The following is a 27,163-nucleotide window of genomic DNA, read 5'->3' as shown; positions in this document are numbered from 1 at the left end:
GGGGGGGGCGCATCTCTGCCCAGTACGGGTAAAGCTCTGCCCTGTCCTAAGCCTCTTCCTGCTTCGCCCATGTTCCATTATACCTCCGAGGACTGATCTGTTCCCCTGTTTCACAGAGGAACATGCAAGATGGCTGGGAACCTGAAGGAGAGCTTTACATGTAAACACAAGGAAGGAATCTGTGTGGGCGCCTCTGCAAAAAAGAAAACGAAATTCCTACCAACAGGTTATGCCATAAGCATATTTTCAACTGTAGAAAATTTTACTTAGAAGTGCAAGTTTGTTACCAGAGAAGAGTTTCTTCCTGGCTTGAGATCAAACCCAGGGCTTTGTGCATTCTACCTGGAGAAAAAAAAATATATTAAACAACTCTACCACTGAACTATGTCATTGTCCTCAGCCCTAGAAGAAAGCCAGAAAGATGTGCTGGCTTAGCCTTTTTTTTTTTTTTTTTTTTTAGGTTAACAATTAAAAATGTCAGTTTCAAAATCAAAGGGCCAACCTCCTTTTATTTTATTGTAAAGAAAAGTAAGATTAACCATAGTTGCTTTTTAGTAAAGATTGGAGTAGCTAACTAGAGGCAGAAGCTAAGAAATTTACTCTCATCCTCCCTGAAGATAGAGAGTGGAACACTGAAAGAACTGACCAACTAGCTGGAAAGAAGACAAGAAGAGACCAGTGACAATTTCATTACTGGTAAATTACTTTTCCAAAGTCTTTGATCAACTTTCGTGCCAACAAACGCCAGAAAAGGATGCCTTCTGGTTCCACACATCCTGCCTCAGCTGCCCCTGAGGATGTCTTAGGGTACCATTTGTCTACTGTACACATTTTCTTTCATAGACGTGTGCTGCAAGGCAATTAGGCTTCAGTTCTAGGGGAAATGCAGAAACTCCTTCTTACCTACAGTCACGTAGTTTTCAGGTGCCCATGACTATTTCTGACTGAAGAAGTCACCGGGAATGGGGAGAGCTTGTCTTGCATTCCAGGTGGGGAGGAGATCCAGAAAGGTCCTTCCAGGAGTGCCTACCCAGTCCTCAGCAGGGGGAAAGCCACCTGCTGGGTGATGGAGGTGCTGGTGTGGGGAATCCCATATTTCCAAGTCAAATCAACAGTGGTGGCGCTTGGAATCGTAATGATCAGCGAAGCTTTCTCAATGCCAAGATGAATTCCTAATGAACGGAAAACCCACAGCAAACTGTTTAAGTAACGTGCCCCAACAAGAATCTGGCACCACAGACAAGCAGCTCTTCCGCTGTTGTTCTAGCTGATGTGCAGATGAACAAGCCCATGAGAAAATGCAGGAAGCTGCCACTTAGGTGAGGGAACCAGACGATGTAAGCCATTCTTTCCTTTGATAGTCACACAGATTTCTGTACGCTTGGAGGGAAGTGAGCTTTCTCTAAATCACTTCTCTAAATCATTGCAGTTTATTTATTTACTTCATTTTCATGTCAGATGAAACATGAAAGGCCAGATTGTGCTTGTAGAGATCCTGAATTAAGTACGATATTGATAATCTAATCCCACTACCTTAGAGACACAGAAGCTGAAATTTACACACAGCAAAACTCCTGAGGAAATTTTGTTGGATAATTAACCATTTCTAACTTGACGAATAACTGTAGCTGTTAAGTTCCAGGGCACAGGATCTAAATCACGGCTAATAAGTTAGATGTTTTTCGTGTTCTTTCCTCCCTTCCTACAACCCCATTTTCCTACCATGCTTTCCCATTCTCATGACCCTGACTCTTTTTCCTCATCTCCTCTAGTTTTATTTTATTTCTATCTTGTGATTAGGAGCCTAAGGTTTCACCATATACAGTAACACCTGTATGTTAAGAAGCAAAATCTGGCGCTGGCAATTAGCAGGTGGCCCTCAGGAAAAAGGGTACATGTCAGGGGATTTACTAATACATGTACATATATAAACATGCCAACATTTTAGCAGTTGCTGTGTGTGCCTGGGTAGTTTATCATCGTTACCATTGTACACTTTCCTCCACTGACCATATCTACCAGATCCCTGGAGGCCTTCTTCCTGTATTTTATAATTTTCACTAGGAAAGTAATATTCCAAATGAATATCACATTGCTAATTCCTTTCCTATCTTTATCTAGTATCCTTGAACTGTAACAAACCAGAATTGAAGCCTACCTGGGACTTCCTTTGGTTTAACCATTATATCATCATCATCATCATCCAATGTCAAACATTCTATAAATTAGAGAAGGCTGGCCTTGACCTTCTGATCTTCCTGCCTTTATCTGTCAAATACTGGAACTTATATACATGTCATGTCCAGTTTTTCTTTCAGTATGTTAAAGGTTTTTTTATTTAATTTATTTTTAAAAACCCAAGCAAACCATTTCTCTGTTTTTCTGATCAAGATGTGTAGAGTGTTATTCTAATCTTGTTTTCTAATTAGCTTATTTTTAAAAAGTTGACAACAAGTTGATGCTTATCCATCAGGGTTGCCGTGAACATTCCATAAGTTGACACAGTTCAAGTATTGGTGTAGCTACCTAAATCGTGATGGATGCTACTTACCCTTGGGGGTCCAGCCCACAGATTCAATAATGGAGCAGACACATTTTATTTCACAATGTATCTTAGTCAGGGTTCTATTGCTGTGATGAGACACCATGAGGAGGGAAACTCTTCTCAAAGAACACACTTAATTGGTGCTTACTCACAGTCATTGTGGGAAGCACGGCGGCACGGCGGCACGGCGGCTGTCGTGGTGCTGGAGAAGTAGCTGAGAGTTCTACCTCTGCCTCTGCAGGCAGCAGGAAGAGAGGGACACTGGACCTGGATGGAGCATTTGAAATCCCAAGGTCCACCCCCCAGTGACAAACTTCTGCCAAGAAGGCCACACCTCCTAATCTCTGTCAAGTAGTGCCACTCCCTAATGACCCAGCATTCAAATCTGTGAACCTATGGGGCCATTCTTATGTACTCCACCATACAATTTTGACTGTAAAATAATCCAACCGTCCAAAATGAGCAAATAATATGAATAGGCCCCATCAAGCTTGAGGGTATTATTATTTTGTCTTGCTTATTTGCTTTAGAATTTAAGTGGAAAACATTATAGATGTGGTTAAAGTCCCTCATGGATCAGAACAACCCTTTCCTCTAGTTGAGCTTATTCTCTCTTACAAACTCCTGTTCCGTTCCTTTAGGTGTCAGAAACTTTGCTGAGGACAATTCATACTCCCCTCCATTTTCTCAATTGTGTATCTAAAAGTGAGCTCATGAATTGCTGAGGAATTTCGAGGCATGTGTATGGAGGAATCTCTTCATTTGTTTTGCAGCTTGATGACTGTTGGAAAAGTTCATCACCTGTCTTGTCCTCAGGACATGAATGCCATTACACCATTCCTCATGTTCCTTCCATGCACCAATTAGGAGATATCATGATTTGCATCATGACTTGTCCACCAAAGTCCCCAGGGTGGTGCTATGGACAGGTAGTGGCAACATTATGAGGTGAGATCATTAGGTCATTGTAGGCAAGCTCACAGCGAGTACTGTCAGGCTCCAGCTCCTTCCTCTTCCTCTCTTATATGTCCCTAGTATAAAGCAAACAGTTTTGTTCTGCTCAATGGTCCTACCATGTGTTTCATTAAAACTGACCCCGAAGCCATAGGAACAACTGACCATGAATTACAGTCAAACTGTGAGTCAGAACAATTCCTTCTTCCTTGCAAGTTGACTAGCTTCGGTATTTGTTTCAGTGAAGGGAAGCTGGCTAGTATAGGAACAGCAATGCTTTCTAATTATTTCTGTCTTGTCCTGAGGCCCTGTGGGAGTAAAATGAACTGGACAGACAGGTGTGATACAGGAGGATCCATCCCAAGCTATGTAAGTCACTCGCTAGCCTTGCCATGACTCAGAAAAGCATCCAGTGTTGCTATCAGCACGGGTTCTTCCCAGGAACAAGAAGTAGTATCTTTGCTCTTTGAACCTCTTACATTATCTGCTTATGAACATTTCTTTCCCTAACTTCTTTCTCCTTAGCAGGCAGCCTAACCCTGTGTCACCCATAACATGTTTACACTCTGAAACCCTCAGCAATGAGGTTTGGGGGATGAAGAGCTTCTACTGTTTTTTGTTTGTTTTAATTTTATTTTTTGACATCTTAGTCTTTCTTTGGGAAGGGGAGGTGAGCTTCAGGGGCAACAGGAAATGGCATCAGTAAACTTTGGAAAGCATCATCATTCTCATCAACATCCCTGAGCTCTGTATAGTATGTCTGAATTATAACAAACCAGTACTTTCAAACTGAAAAAAAAAAAAAAAAAAACCTTAAAATTTCTTTAAACACTTCCATTTCATGGATAGATTCACACTGAAGCTTTTGTCCCTCTAACTTAAAATACTTATGGTGGGACAATATGATCTCCATTTAGCTTTCACTATGTCCATTCACACTTCTGTCTGTAAACCTTTCACTACTCAATTCTAAGTCAATCTGATAGTTATTTACTGTGAGTGAAAGCTCTAGAAAACATGTGACCATCAAATGTTGCGTTGAAAGTGAATTTAATTTTAGGTAGGCGTGATGTTGGGCACCTTTAATCCCAGCACTCAGGAAGAAGAGGCAGATGGATCTCTGTGTTTGAGGCCAGCCGGGTCTACAGAGAGAGTTTCAGGACAATCAGGGTTACACAGAGAACCTCTGTCTCAAAAACCTAAAACCAAACCAAACCAAATGAAATGAAATGAAATCAAACCAACCAACCAACCAACCAAACAAACAAACAAAATTTGAATTCATTTTTGTGTTCTGTCAAAAATGGCTGAAAGCATGGTGATTGTTAGATTGGCAGGCAATTGTAGCTTTATGTCTCTGTCTAAATGGTACCACAATAGCAAACTGAAAGTGAAAGTTGAAGGGAACCAATATGATTTTATTACCATACATTTGATACATATTTAAAAGCTAAACTTTAGAATGTGGCTATCAATTATTACTACATCTGTATAAATAGGCTTAGTAGGAGATGAAGGATGAGGCTACAATTGGACTGTAAAGTGAATAAATTAAAAACAAATAAATTTAAATAAAAAGTTGATGACAATATAATACATTTTCAGACTTTAGTGGACAGTGTAAAATTAAATAATTTAAGGCCTTAGTGATCCAAAAATAAATAAATAAACATAAATAAAAAGTAAAATCCAGTGGTTTTAGACAGCCATCATTTCTCCACTGGCTAGTTTTGCTGCAGCTTGGATGATTTGGTCTGGGGAGGCTGGGAACCTCTGCTTCTAATCCTCCTTGTACCAGCTAGCCTCGTGTGTTATGTTCCTCTCATGATGCAAGAAACAGCTGAGGTCCAAGAGGAAGGAAAAATATTCAGCACTTCCAAAGCCTAGAACTGGAATGGCAAATTATGATTTTGCTTTGTCTCCTTAGCTAAGAAAAAAGGGACGTGTCCTGACCTCAGAACAAGGGAGGAGAAACCAACCATCACCAATGAGAAAGCCATAGTAAGCAAGTGAATAAAGGGAAGCCAGCAGAATGTTAGAGTTTGGCCTTTTACTGATTTCCTAAAATTTCATCTAAGTTTTTTTTTTTTTTACACTTTATTCATTTTGTATCCCCCCATAAGCCCCTCCCTCCTCCCCTCCCGATCCCATCCTCCCTCCCCATTCTTCATGCATGCCCCTCCCCAAGTGCACTGATAGGGGAGGTCCTCCTCTCCTTCCATCTGATCTTAGTCTATCAGTTCACATCAGGAGTGGCTGCATTGTCATCTTTTGTGGCCTGGTAAGACTGCTCTCCCCTCATGAGGAGGTGATCAAAGAGCAGACCTATCAGATTGTGTCGGAGGCAGTCCCTCTAAGTTTTGATATACATTCTATTGCCCTCCTTTGTCTTATTTTATAAAGCAGTGTGTTAACAATACTCCAGGGTAGGGAGATGTGCTTGGAGCTCATGTAATATTCTAGGTTTATGTAATTGTCTTATCATAAAGCTATATAATAAATGAAATTAGCTGCCATGAAATTGAGCAATCTATTTATTTTATGTTGTTACCAGGATCATAACTGTCCTTCCATTCTTTAAGACAAATCTTACTCCAAACTTACAGCCAGCAGTAACATAATTTAAGGATTGTATATTCTGAAAGCATGAAGTTGAAAATAAATAAATATTTGTTTCGTTTTTTCATCTGAACAGATACATATTAATAATGAAAATACAAAGGCAATTCTATTTAATAGATACTTGGAAGGTATTTACCAAAGTTTCAGATGTAGAAGTTTTCAGAAAAAATATAAAAATATGAAGTTAAGTTTTGAAGCAAATTACTCCATTATATTTAGTTGAAAGATTCTGTATAATGCAATAATGACTATGCTTTCTCTTCGGAAATGTGAATGTCTCATCAATGCTATCTGAAACTGACTGCAAATCATGCTGTGATGTATGAATGCCTAGTGTACTTCAATATAATAAAGCAAAACTAAGGTACACTATTTTGAAGAATATCAGCAGAAATTTTTGTATTATATTGCAAAACTATGCATTGTATTTTATTTTTAATAATATTGAGTCCAAAACATATATTTTGATCATGATGAAATGATATAGATTAATAAATTTTAGTTTTGATGCCACAAAATTATAAAGTGGAGATATGAAACTCACAATTTTATTGAGCAAATGTTAAATATGTGGGAAGAGTCTTCCACAAAATCACTTTGTTTACAGATACAAGGCTTTAAGTCAATGGTAGAGAGGTTTCTTTTTTTTTCATCTTTTTTATTTTTATTTTTATTAATTACAGCTTATTCACTTTGTATCTCAGCTGTAGCACCCTCCCTCCTCTGCTCCCCTTCCCTCCCTTTTCTCATCCCATGCTCCTTCCCAAGTCCACTGATAGGGGAAGTCCTCCTCCCTTTCCCTCTGACCCTAGCCTATTAGATCTCATCAGGACTGGCTGCATTGTCTTCCTCTGTGGCCTGGTAAGGCTGCTCCCCCCTCAGGGAGAGATGATCAAGGAGCCAGCCACCGAGTTCATGTCAGAGACAGCCCCTGTTCCCATTACTATGGAACCCACTTGGATATTAAATTATGTGTTGTATGTTTTCAGAGGGACAAACACATGGACGCCTTTCTTATCGCCTCTGTCTGCAGCTCTTTTGTAGGCTCTCATCTCATTAAAAATGTTTTTAGAGCTGTGCCCCTTAGAGGGTGGTCTAGAGATTCAGATTCAGTCTGGGTGAGTGAGCACTAGAAATTCAGTCTCAGGTCCTATCTCAGACACACTGAATCAGAATTGCATTTTCCCAAAATCCCAAGGCAAGGCATTGTCTTAGTGTCTCTAAGAAGTACCGATTTAGAAAAAACTCAAGAATTTAAATTATAAGACATTGTAAAAAGCAGAAGCCATGCCAGTAAATACTACTCACCTGTACAGAAAGGATGGATAAAATAAACAAGCAACGGAAAACACACACACACACACACACACAACCGGTACAATGAAGAGCTGTGGAACTGCAGGCTGAGTGAGTGAGAGGGAATCTCAATTTAACAAGAGGAAGTAAAGCACTGTTAAAGGAATGTTTGTAAGCAAATGGCAGGAAGCATTGTCTAAGGGGAACCCCACAGGTTAAGTTGGCAAAGTTGCTTGCAGAGAAGTGACTTATTTTTATTTTATTTTATTTCTTTTTATTATTTAGTTTCTTCTAGAAACTGAAGTCTCCTTGGAATGTGCAAATAGAAATCATGCACTATGAAGGGACCAGCATAACTTTTTTATTTTTAAGGAAAGGACTGAATTGCATTAAGTACACCTATTAACTATACCAATGAACGTGGCACCAACCCCAGCCTAGTGACTTTTCCAGGGGACACCTGTTTAGCAGACTTTATTTGTAGACTTTTGGCTGAGGGACTTTCTTTTCTGATGGTGAATGTTCCTTTGTGCACGTTTTTGAATAAAGCCCTGGTTCACCGTGAAGCAGAAATCATTTTTTCCTTCATGCCTGCGCCTGGTAGAAGCCTTGATCATTACCAAAGTTCTTCACACATGATAGGTACCAATCATGTCATGTCATGTTGCATTCACACTCATGCAAAAAAAAAAAAAAAAAAAAAATATATATATATATATAAAATGCACACACACATAAAAAGAAAATGTAAAAAATTATATCGAGCTTCATATATACATACTATTGCAAAAGAACTCTCTCAGTGTTGCACAAAGAAACAACTAACATGACCTGAGAAGACCATGTCTTTGGCAAAAAAAAAAAAAAAAACAAAACAAAAAAACAAAACAAAACAAAACAACCAAACAAACAAACAAAAAAACACCCCAACCAAAAGTGAGCTAGCAAGCAGCACTCATGGCCAAGATGGCCTCTGTCTTTTATCTTGAATTCCAGGAGGATCTTGGCTGTTTCTCCTTGCTGGCTGAAGTTCAGTCTCACAGTTGATTCCTGATTGGCTAATTTGGAAAGTGGCCTGAAGGAAAGAAGGAAGGGGTTGGGTGCTAAGGGTCATTAAGTTCTTGCAATGCAGCAGGGCCTTTGTGTGGAGATGAAAAGATTTGCATGGAGGACGGAGGAGATAGCTTAATGGGTTTGGTTCCCAGCACCCACACAGCGGCTGACAGCTCTCCATAACTCCAAAAGCACACTTTTTTTTTTTTTTTTTTTTTACCACATGTGCATTCAGTGTGCATACATACAGGTAGGCAAAGCACTCGTACACATAAAAGTAAAAGTAAGTAAATATAAAATATGATTAAAATATTAAAATATGATTTAAAATAAATATCACATAAGGTAGGGAGACTAAGATTTTTGAGTAGAAGTTGTTACAAGAGTTATGAGATATTAATCTTTGAAGGGCTGGCCACTATTAATAGAAAAACAATTTCTCACAATACCAGTACTGATAGCAAGATCATAATACATAGCCTAGCAGGGTGGCACATACTTTTAATCCCAGCACTTGGAATGCAGAGAGGTAGGCATATGTCTGTGAGTTCAAAGCCATCCTAGCCTCCATAGTGAGTTCCAGGACAGCCAGGGTTACATATTAAGACTCAGTCTCAAAAAGAAAAAAAAACACATGACTTGTAATTACACCTTGTATACATTTATTGAACATCTGTACGACAATAAAAAGCTAATAGAGTATAAAGTTAATGCAATCATATACTCCAATGAAGTCCCACTTTTGAACAATTATCATAAAATCTTCAATGACCGGAAAACAAACAAACAAGTGTGGTTTTCAAAAATAGAAGGACAAACAAAACTCAGTGACAATCAAAATTTGGACACACTGAAAAGGAATTTTTAAATAAATAAAGAAAGGCACCAAATATGTTCTGTTTAGAGAACTGTTTAGCCTAAACAGAAACTGATGTCATTGTTAATATGTGTCAATATGCCTAGCGTTTAGAGAAATCTCTGTGCTGGAGGCTCATCACAGAGAAATGTGTGAAGAACTTAAACTTGTGTCAGTGAATAATGGCATTTGAAAAATAATTTTCTAACATTAGACAGAGTTTAAGAGCTGGAATTTAGATTGTAAAAGGAAAGAAAGGCTGCGTGTATTGAACTCTTTTAGAAGGAGACGGGTCTGGGGGAACGTTTTCACATCAGGAGAGTACCTATCTCTGAAGTCATGGGACCGACTTCATGGGTGGAAGAACAAAAACGTGACTGTGGAAGGTTGAATCCACTGGATACTAGAAAGGGCAGGAGAAGTCTCACACACAATCCCAAGGAAAGCAGACATCTCCTTGGAGACCAAGTACAAGCTTTGGTGTCAGGTTTTCTGGACTTCAAGTAATAATTTCACGTATGGTCTTGAGCAAATTCTTCAACCTGAGGGCATCATTTTCATCATCTAAGAAACGGGAATAATAGCATCCATGTCCTGAGGTGCAGATGAAGTTCCCAGCTCCTACGGGCTTAAACAGTGTGCACGCGCTGATTGTACCGGGAGCACAACTCTCAGCTAGGTAAGCGTGAAGGACTACAATAAGCATGCTAGCCTTTGCCACTTGCCTCCCTGAAAAATAACCTGGTTCTGCCCTGCAATTTCCCAGATACCTCCTTGTTTCACTGCCCCAGTTAGCCGAGACAGCAGTTGCCGAGAACTGATCTACCATTCAGCTGTAGCGGGGCCTGATTAATGCCCTGCTCTCCCCTTTTGTGACTGGGTGGTGCTCAGTGACAGGTGGTTGGGGCGGCGGGAAAGAAAAGAATGCTCCACAGATGACCTGTTGCTCTTATCTCTTCCTGACCCATTTATATCGGAGGGAAATATTTGCCCTTGGCGACGTGCTGTTTCCCACTGACTCCTATCTCTTCCTTTCTCTCATCCTTCCCCACCTCTACCTTTTCCCATAATGGCAAAATGACTTCTCCAGCCGTGCGGCCACGCTGAGTGACAAAAGCGCGCGAGTGCAGGCAGATAGGTGTCCCTGTCCTATTTCGGGGTAATTGTTGAAGTGGTGTCCTCTGATTTCTCTGACTGCTCTGTGGTATCCTTTCTCTGTCACAGACACCGTCGCTGGGGTCAGCAGCGGAGCAGGGCGAGGTGAAAGAGACACAAGTGGTCACAGCTACACGTCGATTTTCATCTTCAGTTTTGCTCACTGGACGGTCTTTAGGGTACGTGGTTCCCGCGGAGCCCCCAGGGCTCCCTCCCAGGCCCCTTTTCATTCAATAAGACAAAAGCAATTCTTCTTTGTGGAGAAAAAGGAGTCTTTTTTTTTTTTTTTTTTTGTGGACTGGGCTTTCTCCACTCCTATTCAGTTTCCACTGAGCCCTGCTCAGGAATATGAAGCAGAGTTCTCCAAAACAGAGCTGGGAAGGGTTAAGGTCAGGGCCGTTGCATCCGCCTCTCTTTGCGTCTCTGACCTGGCTTTCTTCTTGGTCTGTGTATGTGCTTCATATGGTCCTCGGGGCTCTTCCTGGGCAGACACCTTCTGCGGTGTTCAGTAGCCCCTTGCGACCACCCATTCATGCTGAGGTTTAAACTAGAAGGCTGCTAATCAATTGAAATGTGACCCCACTCAAGGCTATTTTTCCACTTGAAAAGCATCAGAGGTGTAAGATCACCGTGGTAGCATTCAGTTGTTACCCAGAGAAGGGCTAGAGGGTATGGAAATGATGTTAAACTATGGTGAGGGGAGCCTTCTTTTGCTCATTTTACTTCTTAGAAGTGAAGAGAGAAGAGCCTGAGTGAGTCGACCCCAAATTATTCTTATTCCTTGAGCCTGTAGCCTGCATATCTCTTGCACTGACATCCTCCTCCTCGGCCCGCTTTCCAGAGGAAATAGCCTATGTACTGACTTGTGATGAGCCACATAGGCTGTGGTGCATGCTCGTTGCAGCTCTACCTAGCTTCTTCCCTTGGCTGTTTCATGTAGCCCCACAAAACTTCTGTAAATTCTTGTTACCACGTGCAAACACTCCGCAGTGATAAAGCTGCAGCCACAGCAACGAAGCCCTTTAATTTGTGCTACCATTCAAATGAAACCGTGTGTAGGGTGAGTTTCCTTACTTGCAAAATTCTACAGACGCTGCACTTCAGTTTATTTCAGTGGGCAGTGGGCTCACAAAGGAAGCTGCCATCCTAAGAACCACGTGAGCACATCGACAAGCAAGTTTCCAAGTTGTAGAGATTCCTGCTCTTGAAGATTTGAAGGTGGGTTTCAAGCAAGGCCATGCAGACTAAGACAGGCCTGGCGTGAGTGAGAAATGCCATGTGTTTGAACATTTGGTCTTCAGCTGCCAGAGCTGCCAGTAGCTACAGTCCTTTAGGAGGTGGGGCCTGGCTGGTGTATGCTGCTGCTCTGACAGTTCTAGCTGAGCCTTTCTGGCTGCTCTCTGCTTCCTGGCGGCAGTAAGTTCATGTACTTCCCACTCCTGTCCCACACCTTTCCCACCATGACCAAGTATTTCTCTGGCTAAAACACAAGTCAAAACAAATGCTTGAAGTTGCATTTGTCAGCATTTTTTTTTTCTGTCACAACGATGATGCATGTGACCAGTGCAGCTGGCATAGCCCCAAAGAACGGAATGCACCTCCTATGCCTTACGTAAGGTTTAGTTTTCCCATTAGTGATTTATGAGTGTGAAAAATCACAAACAGGAAACTTTTACCAAAACCAGTCTGTTTCACTCTCCCCTTGTAAATAAAATACGAGGGTGAAATGTTACCCCAGATTTTCCTTAGTTATTTGCTCATGTCGTTATTCAGTCAGAAAACATTTCCTCAGTTCATTTGGCTGCCACCATTCCAGGATTCTAGGAGCCAAATGTCCAGTCATGTTTCGGAGACTTAAGCAGCCTTATAATGAGGTTAGTTAACATTGTAAGTGTTAGCAAGAGGCCCACAGAGACTCTTTGAAGGTGACAGCATGATGAGCCTTGTGAGAGTCGCTCAAGACTTCGAATGATCATTGTAAGAGCCAATGCTTTACATCAACGACAAGACGTAGCTTTGATAGGGCAACATTTTAAAGAGAAAGACAGTCTGGAGAACTGTGAAGGAGGAGGAAGAGGGCAGCTGGGAAGCTCTGGCTGACAACCAGGCCGAAGGTGAGGAAGACAATGGCAGTGATGGTTCTCAATCTGCTTCTCATTGCCAGCATAAACAAACACCTGAGAGAACTTAGGGTTATTTGGGGCTCATCTTTTCCATTTCTTGGCCATGTTGCCTTTGGGCTGTATATACTGAGGGAAAATACGTGTGGTAGAGTAAACTGCTTGCTTCATGGTAACTGAGAACTGAGAGGGGAAAGACAGGAAGGGGCTGAGATCCCATTATTTTCTTCCATGCCACACCTCTAAAGACATGGCTTGTTACGTCTGGATCCTGACTCCTTAAGGTTCTGTGAGTTCCCAGTGTCACCACACACAGGTGACCAATCCCTTAGGATGTGAGCCTTTTGGGGACCATTCAAAATCCAAACCATAACACTGATAAAACATTGATTTTGTTAGTTAATTTTCAAACTTAATCCAAATGAAAATGTACCATAACATGTTACTTCAGGGAATAGAATAATAATATTAAAGTCCATAAAAATCTAGGAATTCATTAAATAAAGAATCAAAGTTACAAAAAAAAGTCCTATAATCGGTGGCAGAGTGAAGAGTAGATGTGTGAATGAATATTCAGTCTCTCAACTGAATATACAGCAATTATGCTGCTTTTTAAATTATTGTTATTAAAAGTCTTGGACTAAACAGCTAGATTGTAAGAGGAGACATACGCAAATCTTGCTGTTGTAGAAGACAGTGGCAGCTGGGCGGTGGCTGTGCACACCTTTAACATCAGCACTTGGGAGCCAGAGGCAGTCAAATCTCTGTGAGTTTGAGGCCAGCCATGTCTGCAGAGTGAGTCCCAAGCCTGCCAGGGCTAAAGCAGAGAAAACTTGTCTCGAAAACAAACAAACAAACAAACAAACAAACAAACAAACAAGCAAAGACTAGAAAAAGAAAACAGTGGCATGTGGAGCTCCTGGAAGAGCATTTGATTCTGTCTTCTCGATACAGAGAAGAAATCCAAGAGTCCGAGGCTGAGCCCTTTGCGGGAGGTACACGAAAGAAGTCCTGGAAGTGCCGAGGGAGACATCTGACTTTCAGGACAGGGGTCTGTTTCCTACAGGCAACAGCTTCTCAGGAAAGACTTGGAAATAAGTTAATGGGATTTAGACTACTAATAAAAAGAGGGACTTTTAAAGTTCTTTCAATCTATAAAGAACAGGTTTAAAAAGCCAAATGTCTGATTTATTATCAGGTTAATTGACCACAAGAAAGTCTGTGCCAATATCAGCAGTTGGTCTTCACATACTTTCCAAAAATAATGTTGGATAAATCTGGCTTTGGGATACAAGGTATTTTAGTATGTGATTTATATTGTTATTGCTTCTGTATTTGAGAGCTAGAGACATGAGTTTCTTTAGAATTAGCAAAAGGAGACGTTACAAAGATCGGGGGCAGTTGGTTTGTGAGCAAGCCATTGCATAGTACTCACCAAATAACAGAAGCGTTCACATGGGATCGCCTTAGGTGCTAGAAAAACAGAGACCTAAAAGATCAGTCTCATAATTCTTTTAATTTTAACTATAATTTTTATATTAATTACAGTTTATTCACTTTGTATCCCAGCTGTAGGCCCCTCCCTTCATCCCTCTGAATCCTACCCTCTCTCCCTCATCTCCTCCCATGCCCTACTTTAAGTCCACTGATAGGAGAGGTCCTCATCCCATTCCATGTGATTCTAGCCTATCAGGTCTTGTAAGGCTGGCTGCATTGTCTTCCTCTGTGGTCTGGTAAGGCTGTTCCCCCCTCAAGGGGAGGTGATCAAAGAGCCAGCCATTGAGTTCATGTCAGAGACAGTCCCTGTTCCCCTTGCTAGGGAACCCACTTGGATACTGAGCTGCCATGGGCTACATCTGAGCAGGGGTTCTAGGTTATCTCCATGCATGATCCTTGGTTGGAGTATCAGTCTCAGAAAAGACCCCTGGACCCAGATTTTTTGTTCTGTTGCTCTCCTTGTGGAACTCCTGTCCCCTCCAGGTCTTTCTATCCCCCCTTCTTTCATAAGATTCCCTGCACTCTGCACAAAGTTTGGCTATGAGCCCCAGCATCTGCTTTGATACACTGCTGGGTAGAGTCTTTCAGAAGCCCTCTGTGGTAGGCTCCTGTCCTGTACCCTGTTTTCTTCCTCTTCTAATGTCTGTTCCATCTGCCTTTCAGAGTGAGGATTGATCATCTTATCCAGGGTCCTCCTTCTTGCTTATCTTCTTTAAGTGTACAGATTTTAGGATATTTATCCTATATTATATGTCTCATATCCACTTTAAGTGAGTATATACCATGTGTGGCTTTCTGCTTCTGGGTTACCTCACTCAGGATGATCGTTTCCAGTTCCCACCATTTACCTGCAAATTTCATGATTTCCTTGTTTTTTTTATTGCTGAGTAATATTCCATTGTGTAGATGTACCACAATTTCTGTATCCATTCCTCAGTTGAGGAACATCTGGGTTGTTTCCAGCTTCCGGCTATTACAAATAAGGCTGCTACAAACATGGTTGAGCAAATGTCCTTGGATACTTAAGAACCTTTTGGATGTATAGCTGGTATAGGAGTGGTATAGCTGGATCTTGAGGAAGCACTATTCCCAATTGAGAAAGTACCAGGTTGATTTCCAAAGTGGTTGTACAAGTTTACATTCCCACCTGCAATGGAGGAGGGTTCCCCTTTCTCCACATCCTCTCCAGCATGTGTTGTCACTTGAGTTTTTGATCTTAGCCATTCTGATGGGTGTAAGGTGAAATCTCAGGGTTGTTTTGATTTCCATTTCCCTGTTGACTAAGGACACTGAGCATTTCGCTAAGTGTTTCTCTGCCATTTGATATTCCTCTACAGAGAATTCTCTGTTTAGCTTTGTACCCCATTTTTAAATTGGATTACTTGATTTGTTGCAGGAGACAATTTCCTGAACAGAACACCAACAGCACAGGGTCTAAGATCAACAATCAATAAATAGGACCTCATGAAACTGAAAAGCTTCTGTACAGCAAAGAACACTGTCATCGTAACAAAATGACAGCCTACGAACTGGGAAAGGATCTTCACTAGCCCTATACCTGACAGAGGGCTAATATCAGAATATAAAAATAACTCAAGAAGTTAAAAAGTCTTATTTTTTTAAGAAAAACGCTCTTTTTCCTTCTGTGTATTTGTAGTGTGTGTGTGTGTGTGTGTGTGTGTGTGTGTCCACGTTTTCTCATGTGTGCACACATTCGTGTGCGTGGCTGTGCATGCAGAGGCCTGAGGTGTGATGTTGGAAGTCTTCTATAATTTTTCAGCTGAAGCAGGGTTTCTCAGTAGAACTCAGAGCTTATGGACATTACTAGTCTGCCAGCTGGCTCTCGGGATCCCATCTCTGCCTTTGTAGTGATGGGAGCTAAAGATGAGTTGCCAAATTCACCCGGCTTCTACGTGGGTACCCATGTCCTCACCCTGATAGCTACGTCTTGGAACAGTAACTCATGTACTTGTCATTTGAGGATTCATAAGTTAAACTTCATTTGAAAAGGTTCTTGCTCTTCAATTCCAAATGCATGAAATAAGCAGCAGAAAGAGAATATAATAAAATCATTAAACTCATTACTGTTTTTAAAGATGTTTATTATAGATAATGAGGAAGTTTCTTTGCCTCTGACTTCCAACTGCCCCAGATTAAAGAACCAAAATATCTGCATATTTAACTTTCATTTGCTTTATTCATAATTTGAGTTTTTGACACAAAACAATTCATTAAAAGTTTTAATAAAAGTTCACTTGAAAGTAATCAATATAATTCAGAAAAAGAGAATCATATATATTAGAAGTTAAAGGTTTTGATATATAATTATTACATATTTGTCTTTAAAGTCTGTCAAAACTATTTTAAAAAATCAAAGCTTATAATTTATTAAATTGATATTTTATTACTATATTTCTTGACTAATCAATATATCCAAGAGTTTAAAACTTAAGTTACAAAAAGTAGTATAAAGCCATGAGACTGACCTTAGAAACTAGCACAATACAATCTCTATAGTCATGTTAGTAGCAATGCTTGGTGACGATTATCAAGCTATGACCTCTTTTCTGAGGATGGTATAATACTCTAAGGACATCTGAAATGCTTCTTTTATGATTGCCTTCAAGAAATATGAGTTTTATCATTTAGTTTTTTGACACGGTCTTTTGATCTGGTTTACAATAGAATTCCAGTTCGATCACCCATAAATCTGACAAGAATTGGAAATTTAAAAAAAAAATTATTAATCTTCAGTGAATGAAGATTTGATACCCATGAGCATATTCAGGCAAATGCTAACTCAGGTACTGAAAATAATTTTAAAACTTGATAAATTATAGTAAGTATAATGTAGAAAGTTTTTGTATGCCAATTCTTTAAAGGCTAAAATAGAGCTAAATGCTAAAATAGAACTACAGTTGAAAAGGGAATTAATGTTTTACGGGTTATAAAATTCATTGCAGAGGACATCTTGAAGATTTGCAACTATTACTTTTTAATTTACACATGTACTTCAGTTTTATAAACCCTCACAATTGTTAGTTCTCCTGTAAGTTTCTCTACATAAGCCACTGTAGTAAAAACTGTGCTTAGATGCTGGATACAGACTTTATAGAAAACATTCTGAACTAGCACCAGAATTACTTGCAAGCAAGTGAAGCAGTCACAGGAATGTAGAGCACTTATGAAGTTTCTAACTACATGGGAGAGAACTTCTAGTAAACGAACCAAGTACATGTCTTGCAGTCACAGCTGGATGAACCCCAGTCATCAAACATTTGCTGGGAAAGTTCCTAGAGAGGAGGCCTTGACAGAACATTTTACAATGGATTCCAAAGAAGCTACAAAAATTCTCACGTGTGACATCACAGTCTTACAAAGAAAATTACCCTGTGGTAGCTATACTTACTTTATTTATGAGATCAATAAGACGGCAAATGCAAGAAAAAACACTCTAAAGTAATTGCATTATGGTTAACATTTGCATTAGCTTTAAAATATACATCCAAATGAAACATCTTATTAAACAGGCTTGCAGGCTAATAATATCACAGAGGAATACATTTTCACATTTATTTGTCTTATTATATTTGATAGTTATTATAAGCATATGCTTTTGTTACTGCACGGTTTTTAGAATGTTTGCATATATTACCTCTAGCTATCTTATGACCATATCAGTAAAAGCAATTTTAAAACATTACTCCTAGAGTAAAAGAAAATAAGAACTCCCATACTTTTATGATCAGTCATGCACAAAATTACTGTCTCATTTGAGGAAATTGCCCCTTGACCCTTATCAAGTCATCGATACAAATACATGCTCTCTACTAAAAGGAAAAACTGTCTGTTGTTACACTGAGTGTTGCCAATACTTGTTACACAATTAGCTATGAGATCGTTGGCTCTTAGTAGGGCAGTCATTATTTGTAATGATCTGTCAGTAAACATTTACGAACCTTGGTCACATCTTAAAAGTATCCTTAATTATAAAAGTTGGGAAGCGAACAGAACAGTAGTGCTTTGTGTTACATCAACAAAATAGTGCAGTATCCAGATATGTGGACCTGGGGTCTAAGTGGTCAGTCGTGGCTCAGCTGCATGCTGACAGACGAGAAGGTGCGTCCTACGCTTGTGCACAATGGGCCGATGACAACATCCGTCACGCTCTTCCATATCGTCTGCACGGAAGGCAGGACCATTAGACAGGTCTTCACAAAAGGCATTAGGATCCTGGAACGGGGAAGAGGGAAAATACAAGCATCGTTAATGTTACTACGAACAGTTGGTGTTACTAAGTAAGGGGCCTGACCCACATGCGTGAACAAATATAATAATGACTTAACAGTTCAAAATAAATAAAGGGACAATGGCCAGAGTGATAAGAAATACAAGAGGTACGTTGCTTAAAAGATAAACAGGTACATGGATGATAGATGTTAATATTCTCTCTGCTGGCTGAATGCTAGTGGAAACGGTAAAACAAAAATAAACAAAACGGTTCATTCTCTGCCAGATCCCTGCCCCTAAACTTTAGCCGGCTAGCGCTTCCTGTTTCTCTGAGGTTCTACTTCCTGCCTGCCTTTCCTGTGGCCTCTCTCCTTGCCTTCCCTCTTAGCCAGCTGGATGGGAGCCTCGTCACTGCATTTCTAGTGAACTGAAACAAACCTCTTAATTTCCAAATTTGTCAAAAAGCATGGTACTTATATTTCTGTCTTTCCTTCTAGAATATGTGCTGAACTTTCTCTTTCATTAAGATATGAGTGAAAATGAATTTAGCATTGTTCAGCTTCATAATTTTTCATCTATTATGTCACTAACTACTGCACATTATGATTTTTCATAGTAATTACACTCATCAAAAAGGGCTGTGTGGTGTAGCTAGAAGAGAAAATATTATTCCTACGTTTGTATACTTTTTCTGAAGTAGCTTAATATTCTTATATTTCCCAGGTGAATTTTTGTGAGTAATCACCTCGAACAATGTTCCCTTTGAGCACAAAAGTGTTTGTGAATTTTGAGAACTGCCAGAGGTCTCGATGGAATTTTTATTATTACTTGGGTGAAGAGTTGGGAGCAAGGTTGATTTTCTTGGATTGCTCTTAAAATGTGACTTAACTAAAAGCCTATTGCATTTGTCCGAGAGGATCAGCAACTGTGTGTTTGATGGATTTGTTTTTAGGGTGCTGAATTATTCATACTGCCCATCTACACAGACTATATTTACCTTATGTTTTGTTCCAACTGATAAATATTTGAAGCAATAATGTAAAAAAAATAATTATAAGGGCTTTAGGACTAAACAGATGACTAAAGGTTGAGTGATGTCGACGTCTAACGGCTTATTCCACATGTCACTTGATGTCACTTTGACACATTGCCACAAATTAACAAGGAACCAGAAATCTTACAGAAACAGCTGTTGGGGCTAAGCCTTACTACCTGGCTCGAGATGTCCACATGGCAGTGTGGTGTAATAAATAACAATCAATAGGCTTATTTTGAAATCAGAGTATAAAATAACCTCAAATTAATAGAAGTCTGAAGTTTATGTCTGAAAGTTTCTTTATGAAATCCATTTCACCTCGATGTCCACTCTTCCTCAGTCTAATTCCTTTCCATCTTCATAACCCATTACATCTCTGGGATCTATAAGGACTTGTGCTGTGGTCAGCAAAGTGTAGCTGCCCATGTTTGAAGATTTCAGCTCACTGGATGTGATAAACACATTTTATTGTCCTCAAATTGCACTGTCTTTGTCCCAGTTCAACAATCCTTGGATATAGGATCTGAGTTACGTTCTCACCATTGTTGATTAATTCTCTTCTAAAACTGCACACAGTTTAGAGTAATGATAAATACTTCTTATGCAAACGTCATAACCTACAGATCCTGTATGCTGACACTGGATAATTAGCCTAAGATTGGGGATTGTTGTTTGTTTTTATACTACAGGGTCTTAAAGGGTCTTAAAGACTGCTTTGGCTCAGCAGTGTGCTGTATTGAAAACTTTTAAAATGAGAAGCTGAGAACTGTATTTACAGCAACTGGACATCTATTTGCATCAATTCCAGAAAAAATAGAGTATAGATGTCCCAGTCACATTTCTTCAGTTATGATGCATTTATTTACAGTAAACTTATTTGCCAAATGATGAATGGATCTGACATCGAATAAAATGTCACCAAATAAAATCAGATCACCGATCCTAATGACCCAAACATTTGCCTGAAGGTCCAATATAACCAGATAGCTGTATTTTAGCATTTGTTATTTATTTGGATGGACAATCCGAAGTCTAGCTGTCAGGATGTATAGTTGTAAATCTAGTTACTAAAGATGATGAGACACAAGGATTGCTTGAGCCCAGTAGTTCAAAGCCAACTTGAGCAACAGAGTGAGCTCTGTGCTCACAAATAGACAAGACTATGAATAAACTAAATAACCCCCCCCACACACACAAACAATAATAACAACCAGTGCAAAAATCTAAAATCAAATGTGTGGTGACACTGTACTTGGTCTATAGCCCCTTTATTTATTTATTTATTTATTTATTTATTTATTTATTTATCTATTTATTTATATTTTCTCAACTTTGGTTAAACAATGAACAACCCCTTGTTTAATAAATATAAAATAAAAAACTAAAAGAAAAAAAACAAAACAAAAGCAAAGCTTGCTCATAAGCTATGAAGTTTCCCATCAATCTGCCTTATATGCTAGGGGGATGTAATTTAGTAATGATAACTCTTATTTCTTGACAACATTGCATCAAGGCACAATGTAACGTATAAGCATAGATTCATGGCTACCTGATGACAACTCTGTGACAATTAAATATTAATATCCCAGATGAATGCAATTTGAAGAACAGTCTGAAGTTAAATAATACATATTATGTGTCTAAAAGGAAAGTGGGATGATGATTCACCAGTGGAGGCCAAACACAGAACTCCTCCCATTCTCAGAAAAGACAGGTGGAGAGAAGCGTCACTGGGCTCATTGTAGTACCCTTAATATCTTTCCAGCATTTAGCAAATGAGAACTCCCCCCACCCCCAATTCTTTCATGAAAGCTATGGGACAGCCTACAGTTGTCAATTAATCTCCATCTGTGTTTACCGAGAGTGTCAAAGCTAGCATGTCACAATGCTGTAGATCCTTTGTCTTTTCCTATGTTGGAAAGTGGAAAAAAGACAGATTTAGATGTTCCACTGGCAGTTTTAATTAACTAGGAATTCTCAGTTTTACATGTTGATTTGGGCATGTAAGAAACCTGCACGTGTGAGAATTTCAGATATTGGGTAACCGTGCACATGGTTTGTGTGGCTTCTCTTCTCTGGCAATCTTCTGGCAGATTTCAGAAGATTGCTTTCAACATGGCTGCTACAACCTCAAACAATTAAATCGATGTTCTTTTTTTTTTATCCTTTGATCATCTGAATTTATATTTATCTTCCAAAAGACTTTTTTTTTTTTCAGATTTCTTTCCCTCATAAAGTTACCCTTGTTTCCCAACTTCTCCGTTACAGTTCATCGTATTTTCCTCACCATTCGCATCTGTATCTAAATCCCCCTCACAGAAGAGGGGCAAGCTGAAGAAAGGTTTGTGTCTTTGCCCGTCAAAACTGAGCACCTGATAGACTTAGTGTAGAGAACTAGCTAGCTAACAGGAAGTTCAGGTAGAGACTGAAAGGAGTTATTTGATATCTCTTAACAGTAAACAGGTGAATAACCTTTAACACGAAAGAAATTCTTGGAGGAATATGCTGTTTCTCGCAAGAACAGTGGGAGTACTTACAAACATTCTATCAATGCTCATTAGGTTTTCATAATAATTATTTTTCTCGTAACTAGATGCCATTTTCATTTGTGCTTCCTAGGTGAGACAATAATGTAATGGCCTTCTTCCATTGTTTCAGACCTTGAGTTTTCACTTCTCCATGGCAGGTGGTGGGCAAACCCATCATTGTGGACACCTCTGGTCTCCCCTGGTTCCATTACTGCCTTTCAGCAGTGGTACTGTTTACTAAAGCCTGCCATTGTTGAGTCAGACTGTCAGGGGCGTTCTGCTCTGAGCGCACATTTGTTTTAGCCAAGCACAGATGGTGACTGAATAAAAGGCAATGAAAGGGGGAAAGGACCTGCCCAGATCCACAGGCACAAGTCACAACAGGGCCTTGGGAGAGCAGCTTGTGGCAGGAAGCATCCTTCCAGGCCCCACCTTCATACTCAGCTCAGCCTTCTGTTGCAAGGAAAACTCACACCCAGGAAAGAGGCCCTGGCTTTCTTCTGTTTAAACTCTCAGCTGGGGGGGACTGTTATTCTAAAGAAAGCACATTGCCCTTGTGGTTTCTCAGGTCTTGCTACCCTTGGAAGCTAACTAAGCCTTCTCTGCAAACCATCCTGGGAAATAGGAAGAGCAGAGAGCAGGTGACACAAACATCTGTGTGCTTCGGAAGGCGGAGCCACCCCGTGTGTCCCTTCTCACCAGATGTGCAGACAGCTGAGGGTAGCAAACAGGATACCGGCGACGAAGGCCAAGGGGATGGCCAGAAACACCGTCAGGAACTTGTAGATCACGTATTTGCTGATTTCAAAGAGGGCATGGCTGCAGATCCACACTTTGTCAAAGGAATGTGTGGTCTCGGGCTCTGCGATCAGATCCTCGAAGCCTAGCTGCAGAGACAAGATGGGGGCCCCATGCTGTCACCCAATCTGTCGGGGAAGGTGGGGCGAGGGTGTGGGAGGGGAGCAGCAAAGGTACTTCAAGCAGGGAAGTCAGAAGGAAAGACGTGGCTAGAGTATCACCAGCTTTTCTGGGAGCGACAGTGGGCACTCGGGACCCGGGACACCCCTGGCTGTGCCGGGAGTCTGACGGCTGTGGGACCAGGGCTGGAGGGCCAATGGGACCAGTGACCGCTGTTGGGGAGAAGTTGAAGAGGCGTCCTGCAGCACGCCAGGGACCCCCAGCAGCCTCCAGCCCAGGTGACAGCCCAGCCTGAAACTCACCTTGAGATGCGAGTTGAGCTGGTGAGGGTCCCGGTCGCGACTCGAGTCCACGTACTTCTCGGGATCCGCGTAGTCGACGCCGCTGCGGTGGCTGTAGGCGTCGTCGGCCATGAAGAGCTGCACGTCGGCCTTCTCGGTCTCCAGCCCCATCGCGGCTGGCGCTGCAGGAGCGGCTCGGGTCGCTGCGGTCCCGAGGCAGCGCGGCCACCCTTCTCCCAGCCCCGCCCCGCTCGCCTGGCCTCCGGCTGCCCGGGCGGGCGGCGGCTTCCCGCGGCGGGTTCCGCTCCCTGTCTTTGGCTGGTCGAGCCCCGCCCCGCCCCGCCAGGCCTGCGGGCTGGGAGGGCACCTCTCCAGTTGCTTGCCCGAAGGAGCACCGGGAAGCGTCCGGATGAGTCACCTCCTGGCTCCGTGGAGCCAGGCAGACCTCACTTGGCTAGCAGTTCAGACTGGGGGCGCATACTAGAGGGAGGTCCCGAGGTGCTTGGGGGTGAGCAATAGGAAATTCACCCCTTGGTTCTTTTAAAGCTGTGGCACTTTAGAGCTACCTTGAGAAAAGGCGCTGTTAATTCATGAAAACCCTTTACCTGGTCCTTAACTCACGGCAAATTTTGCTGCTGCATTGTGAGGCTAAGAGCCAAGGGTACCTGATGGACAGGTGATGGAAGCAACCAGCCCTTCAGTTTTTCCAGAGTAGGTTGTGTGAGGCTTTTGTTCTAGGAGTTTGCACCCTCATACCCCAAGGAGAGGTCTTCTCTTCTACCGACACGACAAACTGCAACTAACTTTGGATTTTCCCTTCAGTCAGGATTTCATTCAGAGATTTCAGGAATGAACAACTCTTACAGACAGATCTGTAATACCCTTGTCGCAGCAGCTAAACAGAAGCGTACGGCCATGCCATGGTACATGAGTGAGCCTGCTGGGAGGAGTTGACATAGGAGGCTTACCTTCTGGCACACTTAAACTTTGCTTACGGGAAACAAAAATTTAGGGAATACATATTTAGAATGATGCTTGCAGCTTGCCCAGGGTCCAGGAGATAGTACCAAAGAGTAAGGGTTCAGAGCCTGCTGTACATACCAAATCCCTTGTAGCAACTGGATCTGAAGGAGTCTTTGGAAAAGGAAAGGCTATTTTGGGAATAATAAAAGTTACAAAGCAAACAAACACACAAACAGCCCAGGAGCTGTACAGCCCAGGGTAACGTATTCTGGAGCCAAAATTCTGTATGTCTTAAATAAGGCGTGTGTCTTCTGCCACTGCCATGTGTGATGTCAACGTGGCAGCAGTGCAGAATGTCACAGGGTGGAATCCAGGACCTGGAGGGCTCTCCTCTCCTTCCTGTAGCCCTGTTTTCCAAGCCTCCGGCCCCCCTCCCCGAGCTCATGCTTACTCTTCCTGGTTTTATTTAAGTTCTTTGGAGTTTGAAGGGCTGGACTAGGCCTCGCACTTACTGCTTTCTCAGTCCTTCATTTTCCTGCGTTCATCCGGACAGGCTGACTCTCCCAGAGTCCGGTAGGGTCTGAGTGCTGCTCCCAAAGGGCAGGGGTCTGAAGCAGAAGCCAACATGTTGATGACCAGGGTACGACGGAAGAGACTCTTGACATCCAATCAGTCATTTCTAAAGCTCACACTTCCTCAACATTGTAAGACCGTTCATGGGAAGAAGAAAATCATGGCTGCAGTGTGGGTGGTGGCTGAGCATCTGGCATTCGGGTGTCAGCCCTTCCAGGTCTTTGAGTGCCTTGACATTTCCAGTGCTGTTATTAGGACAATTGAGAGAACCGTTGCAAATAACTGCTGAATTTTTCAGGCAGTGGAGACAAGAGGCCGCCCAAAGGTGAAGCTAACACGCCTTTTATTGGACAGTTTTAGTTGCAGACTCATTTGTAAAATTATAAGTATTTATTTTTTTTAAAAAAGATGTGTCTGGAAGCCCATGCTAAAAATAGAACCTGTCTGGATTTGGTGTATGCCACCTAGAATTCAAAAGAGGAAGACTCACATGTTGATGTATTGAATAGATCCCTCTTCTATGGGTTGGAACTGACACTCTTATTTTTAATGACATTCTTGCCCATTTCACTATTTTAATTCAAGTTTTTTTTTTTAAAAAACGTTGCTATAAAAACAATTTTGCTCAACTTATTAGAATATTGTTAGACCGTGTCAGCTGCCATTGTCCTCAAGGGGATTAAGCCAGCATGATTCCCACAGCAAAGATGGTCCCATCCATGCTAAACTGAGAAATTTACCAAGAAAGAAAGAAGTAAGTGAGATGGGGATTAGAGCTAAATGGTTGAGTGCACACCAGCGTTTTCCTCCAATGAACCTCACCAGCAGTTTCCATTGCAAGGAAGGAGACCTGGAATTTAATGGGAAAGCCGTGCTGCCGGTGCTTTCCTTTTCTGCCTGTTATTATGTAGCATGGCTTGTTAACAAGACTGAGTTTTAGAGGGCTTATTAAAACAATGGGGGAGTATAACTGGATCATAGACTAGTATTTGTGAGTAGGATTTTGTTCCTTCACACCATGAGAAGGAAGTTCTTTTTCTGGCTTACTGTAATGTGTTTGTGAATAAATAAATGAATAAAAATCTGTTTTCCTCTTCAGTTTTTCTTCTCAAATCACAAACATTTCTTCTGCTGCCCTGTATGGCTCACATACAGCTTTACTCACTGGTTATTCATGGAAATGATTTCTTGATACTTAAAGCAGTTGGGTTAGAGGAGGCTTGCTCAACTTCCACATTATTGGCATATTCGGTCAGCTCATCCTGTGCTGTGAGGACTTGTCCCATGAACCATACAAGGTTTAGCAACAGCCCTGGCTTCTGCCCCACTAGCTACAGATAATGCTGCCCAGTCATGACAACCTCAAATGTTTCCAGACATTGCCAAATGTCCCCTGAGGACCCAAGTCACCTTTCCCCGCCTTGCCTGGGTCTGAGAACCATGGAATTCACCACCATTTAAATAACATCATATGAGAAACAATTGAGGCCTGCCTGTATATTAGTAAGCCCCTGCTTAAGGCAAAGTTTGGAATCGTATTAATAACTTACCAGGAACCCTGGTTCTTAAGTATGAAACATCTTCATGTCTATAAAAAGCTAAGTCCAACATAAAAGTACACACAGATACATAAAGAGGTTAAGTGTAATGATTTTGTCTATTATTTAATATTTTCAAAGTAAACAGCTATCAGATTTTTTCTTAACTTTTTATTAATTACAATTTCTTCAATTTGTATTTTAGCTGTAACCTCCTTCCTCATGCCTACCAATCCTACCCTCCCTCCCTCCCTCTTCTTTTCCCATGTCCCTCCCCCAGTTCACTGATAGAGGAGGTCCTCCTCCCCTTCCATCTGACTCTAGCCTATCAGGTCTCATAGGGACTGGCTACATTGTCTTCCTCTGTGGCCTGGTAAGGCTGTTCCTCCCTCAGGGGGAGGTGATCAAAGAGCCAGCCAGTGAGTTCAAGTTAGAGACAGCCCCTGTTCCCTTTACTAAGGAGCCCATTTGGAGACCGAACTGCCATGGGCTACATCTGTGCAGGGGTTCTAGGTTATTGCCATGCATGATCCTTGGTTGGAGTATCAGTCTCAGAAAAGACTCCTGGACCCAGAATTTTTGGTTCTGGTACTCTCCTTGTGGAGCTTCTGTCCCCTCCAGGTCTTTCACCCCTCTTCTTTTATAAGATTCCCTGCATTCTGCCCAAAGTTTAGCTATGAGTCTCAGCATCTGCTTCGGTACCCTGATGGGTAGAGTCTTTCAGAGGCCCTCTGTGGTGTAGGCTCCTGTCTTGTTCCTTGTTTTCTCCCTCTTCTGATGTCCATCCTGTCTGCCTTTCTGATCATCTTACCCAAGGGTCCTCCTTCTTGCTTAACTTCTTTAGGTGTACAGATTTTAGTAGGTTTATCCTATATTATGTGTCTAATATCCACTTATAACTGAGTATATACTGTGTGTTTCTTTCTGCTTCTGGGATACCTCACTCAGGATGATCTTTTCTTGTTCCCACCATTTGCCTGCAAATTTCATGATTTCCT

The 27,163-nt window shown here is 41.3% G+C and overlaps 1 protein-coding gene across 1 annotated transcript; it reads right to left on the bottom strand.

Moving 5' to 3' along the window:
- Positions 1–16,189: 16,189 nt before the first annotated feature.
- On the bottom strand, positions 16,190–23,410 carry Cav2 (caveolin 2). The gene is made up of 3 exons (XM_055612753.1): positions 23,113–23,410; positions 22,592–22,779; positions 16,190–18,331 (listed from the first exon to the last, which is right to left on the bottom strand). Exons 1-3 carry the CDS (start codon positions 23,260–23,262, stop codon positions 18,181–18,183), a joined length of 489 nt encoding a protein of 162 aa, XP_055468728.1. The 5' UTR covers positions 23,263–23,410; the 3' UTR covers positions 16,190–18,180.
- Positions 23,411–27,163: the final 3,753 nt, after the last annotated feature.

This window comes from Psammomys obesus, unplaced genomic scaffold (assembly GCF_907164565.1).
Source record: "Psammomys obesus unplaced genomic scaffold, mPsaObe1.curated_primary_1811, whole genome shotgun sequence".
Lineage (NCBI taxonomy): Eukaryota > Metazoa > Chordata > Mammalia > Rodentia > Muridae > Psammomys > Psammomys obesus.
The sequence above is the reverse complement of the archived record's forward strand: the minus strand, read 5'-3'. Positions and strand labels throughout refer to the sequence as shown.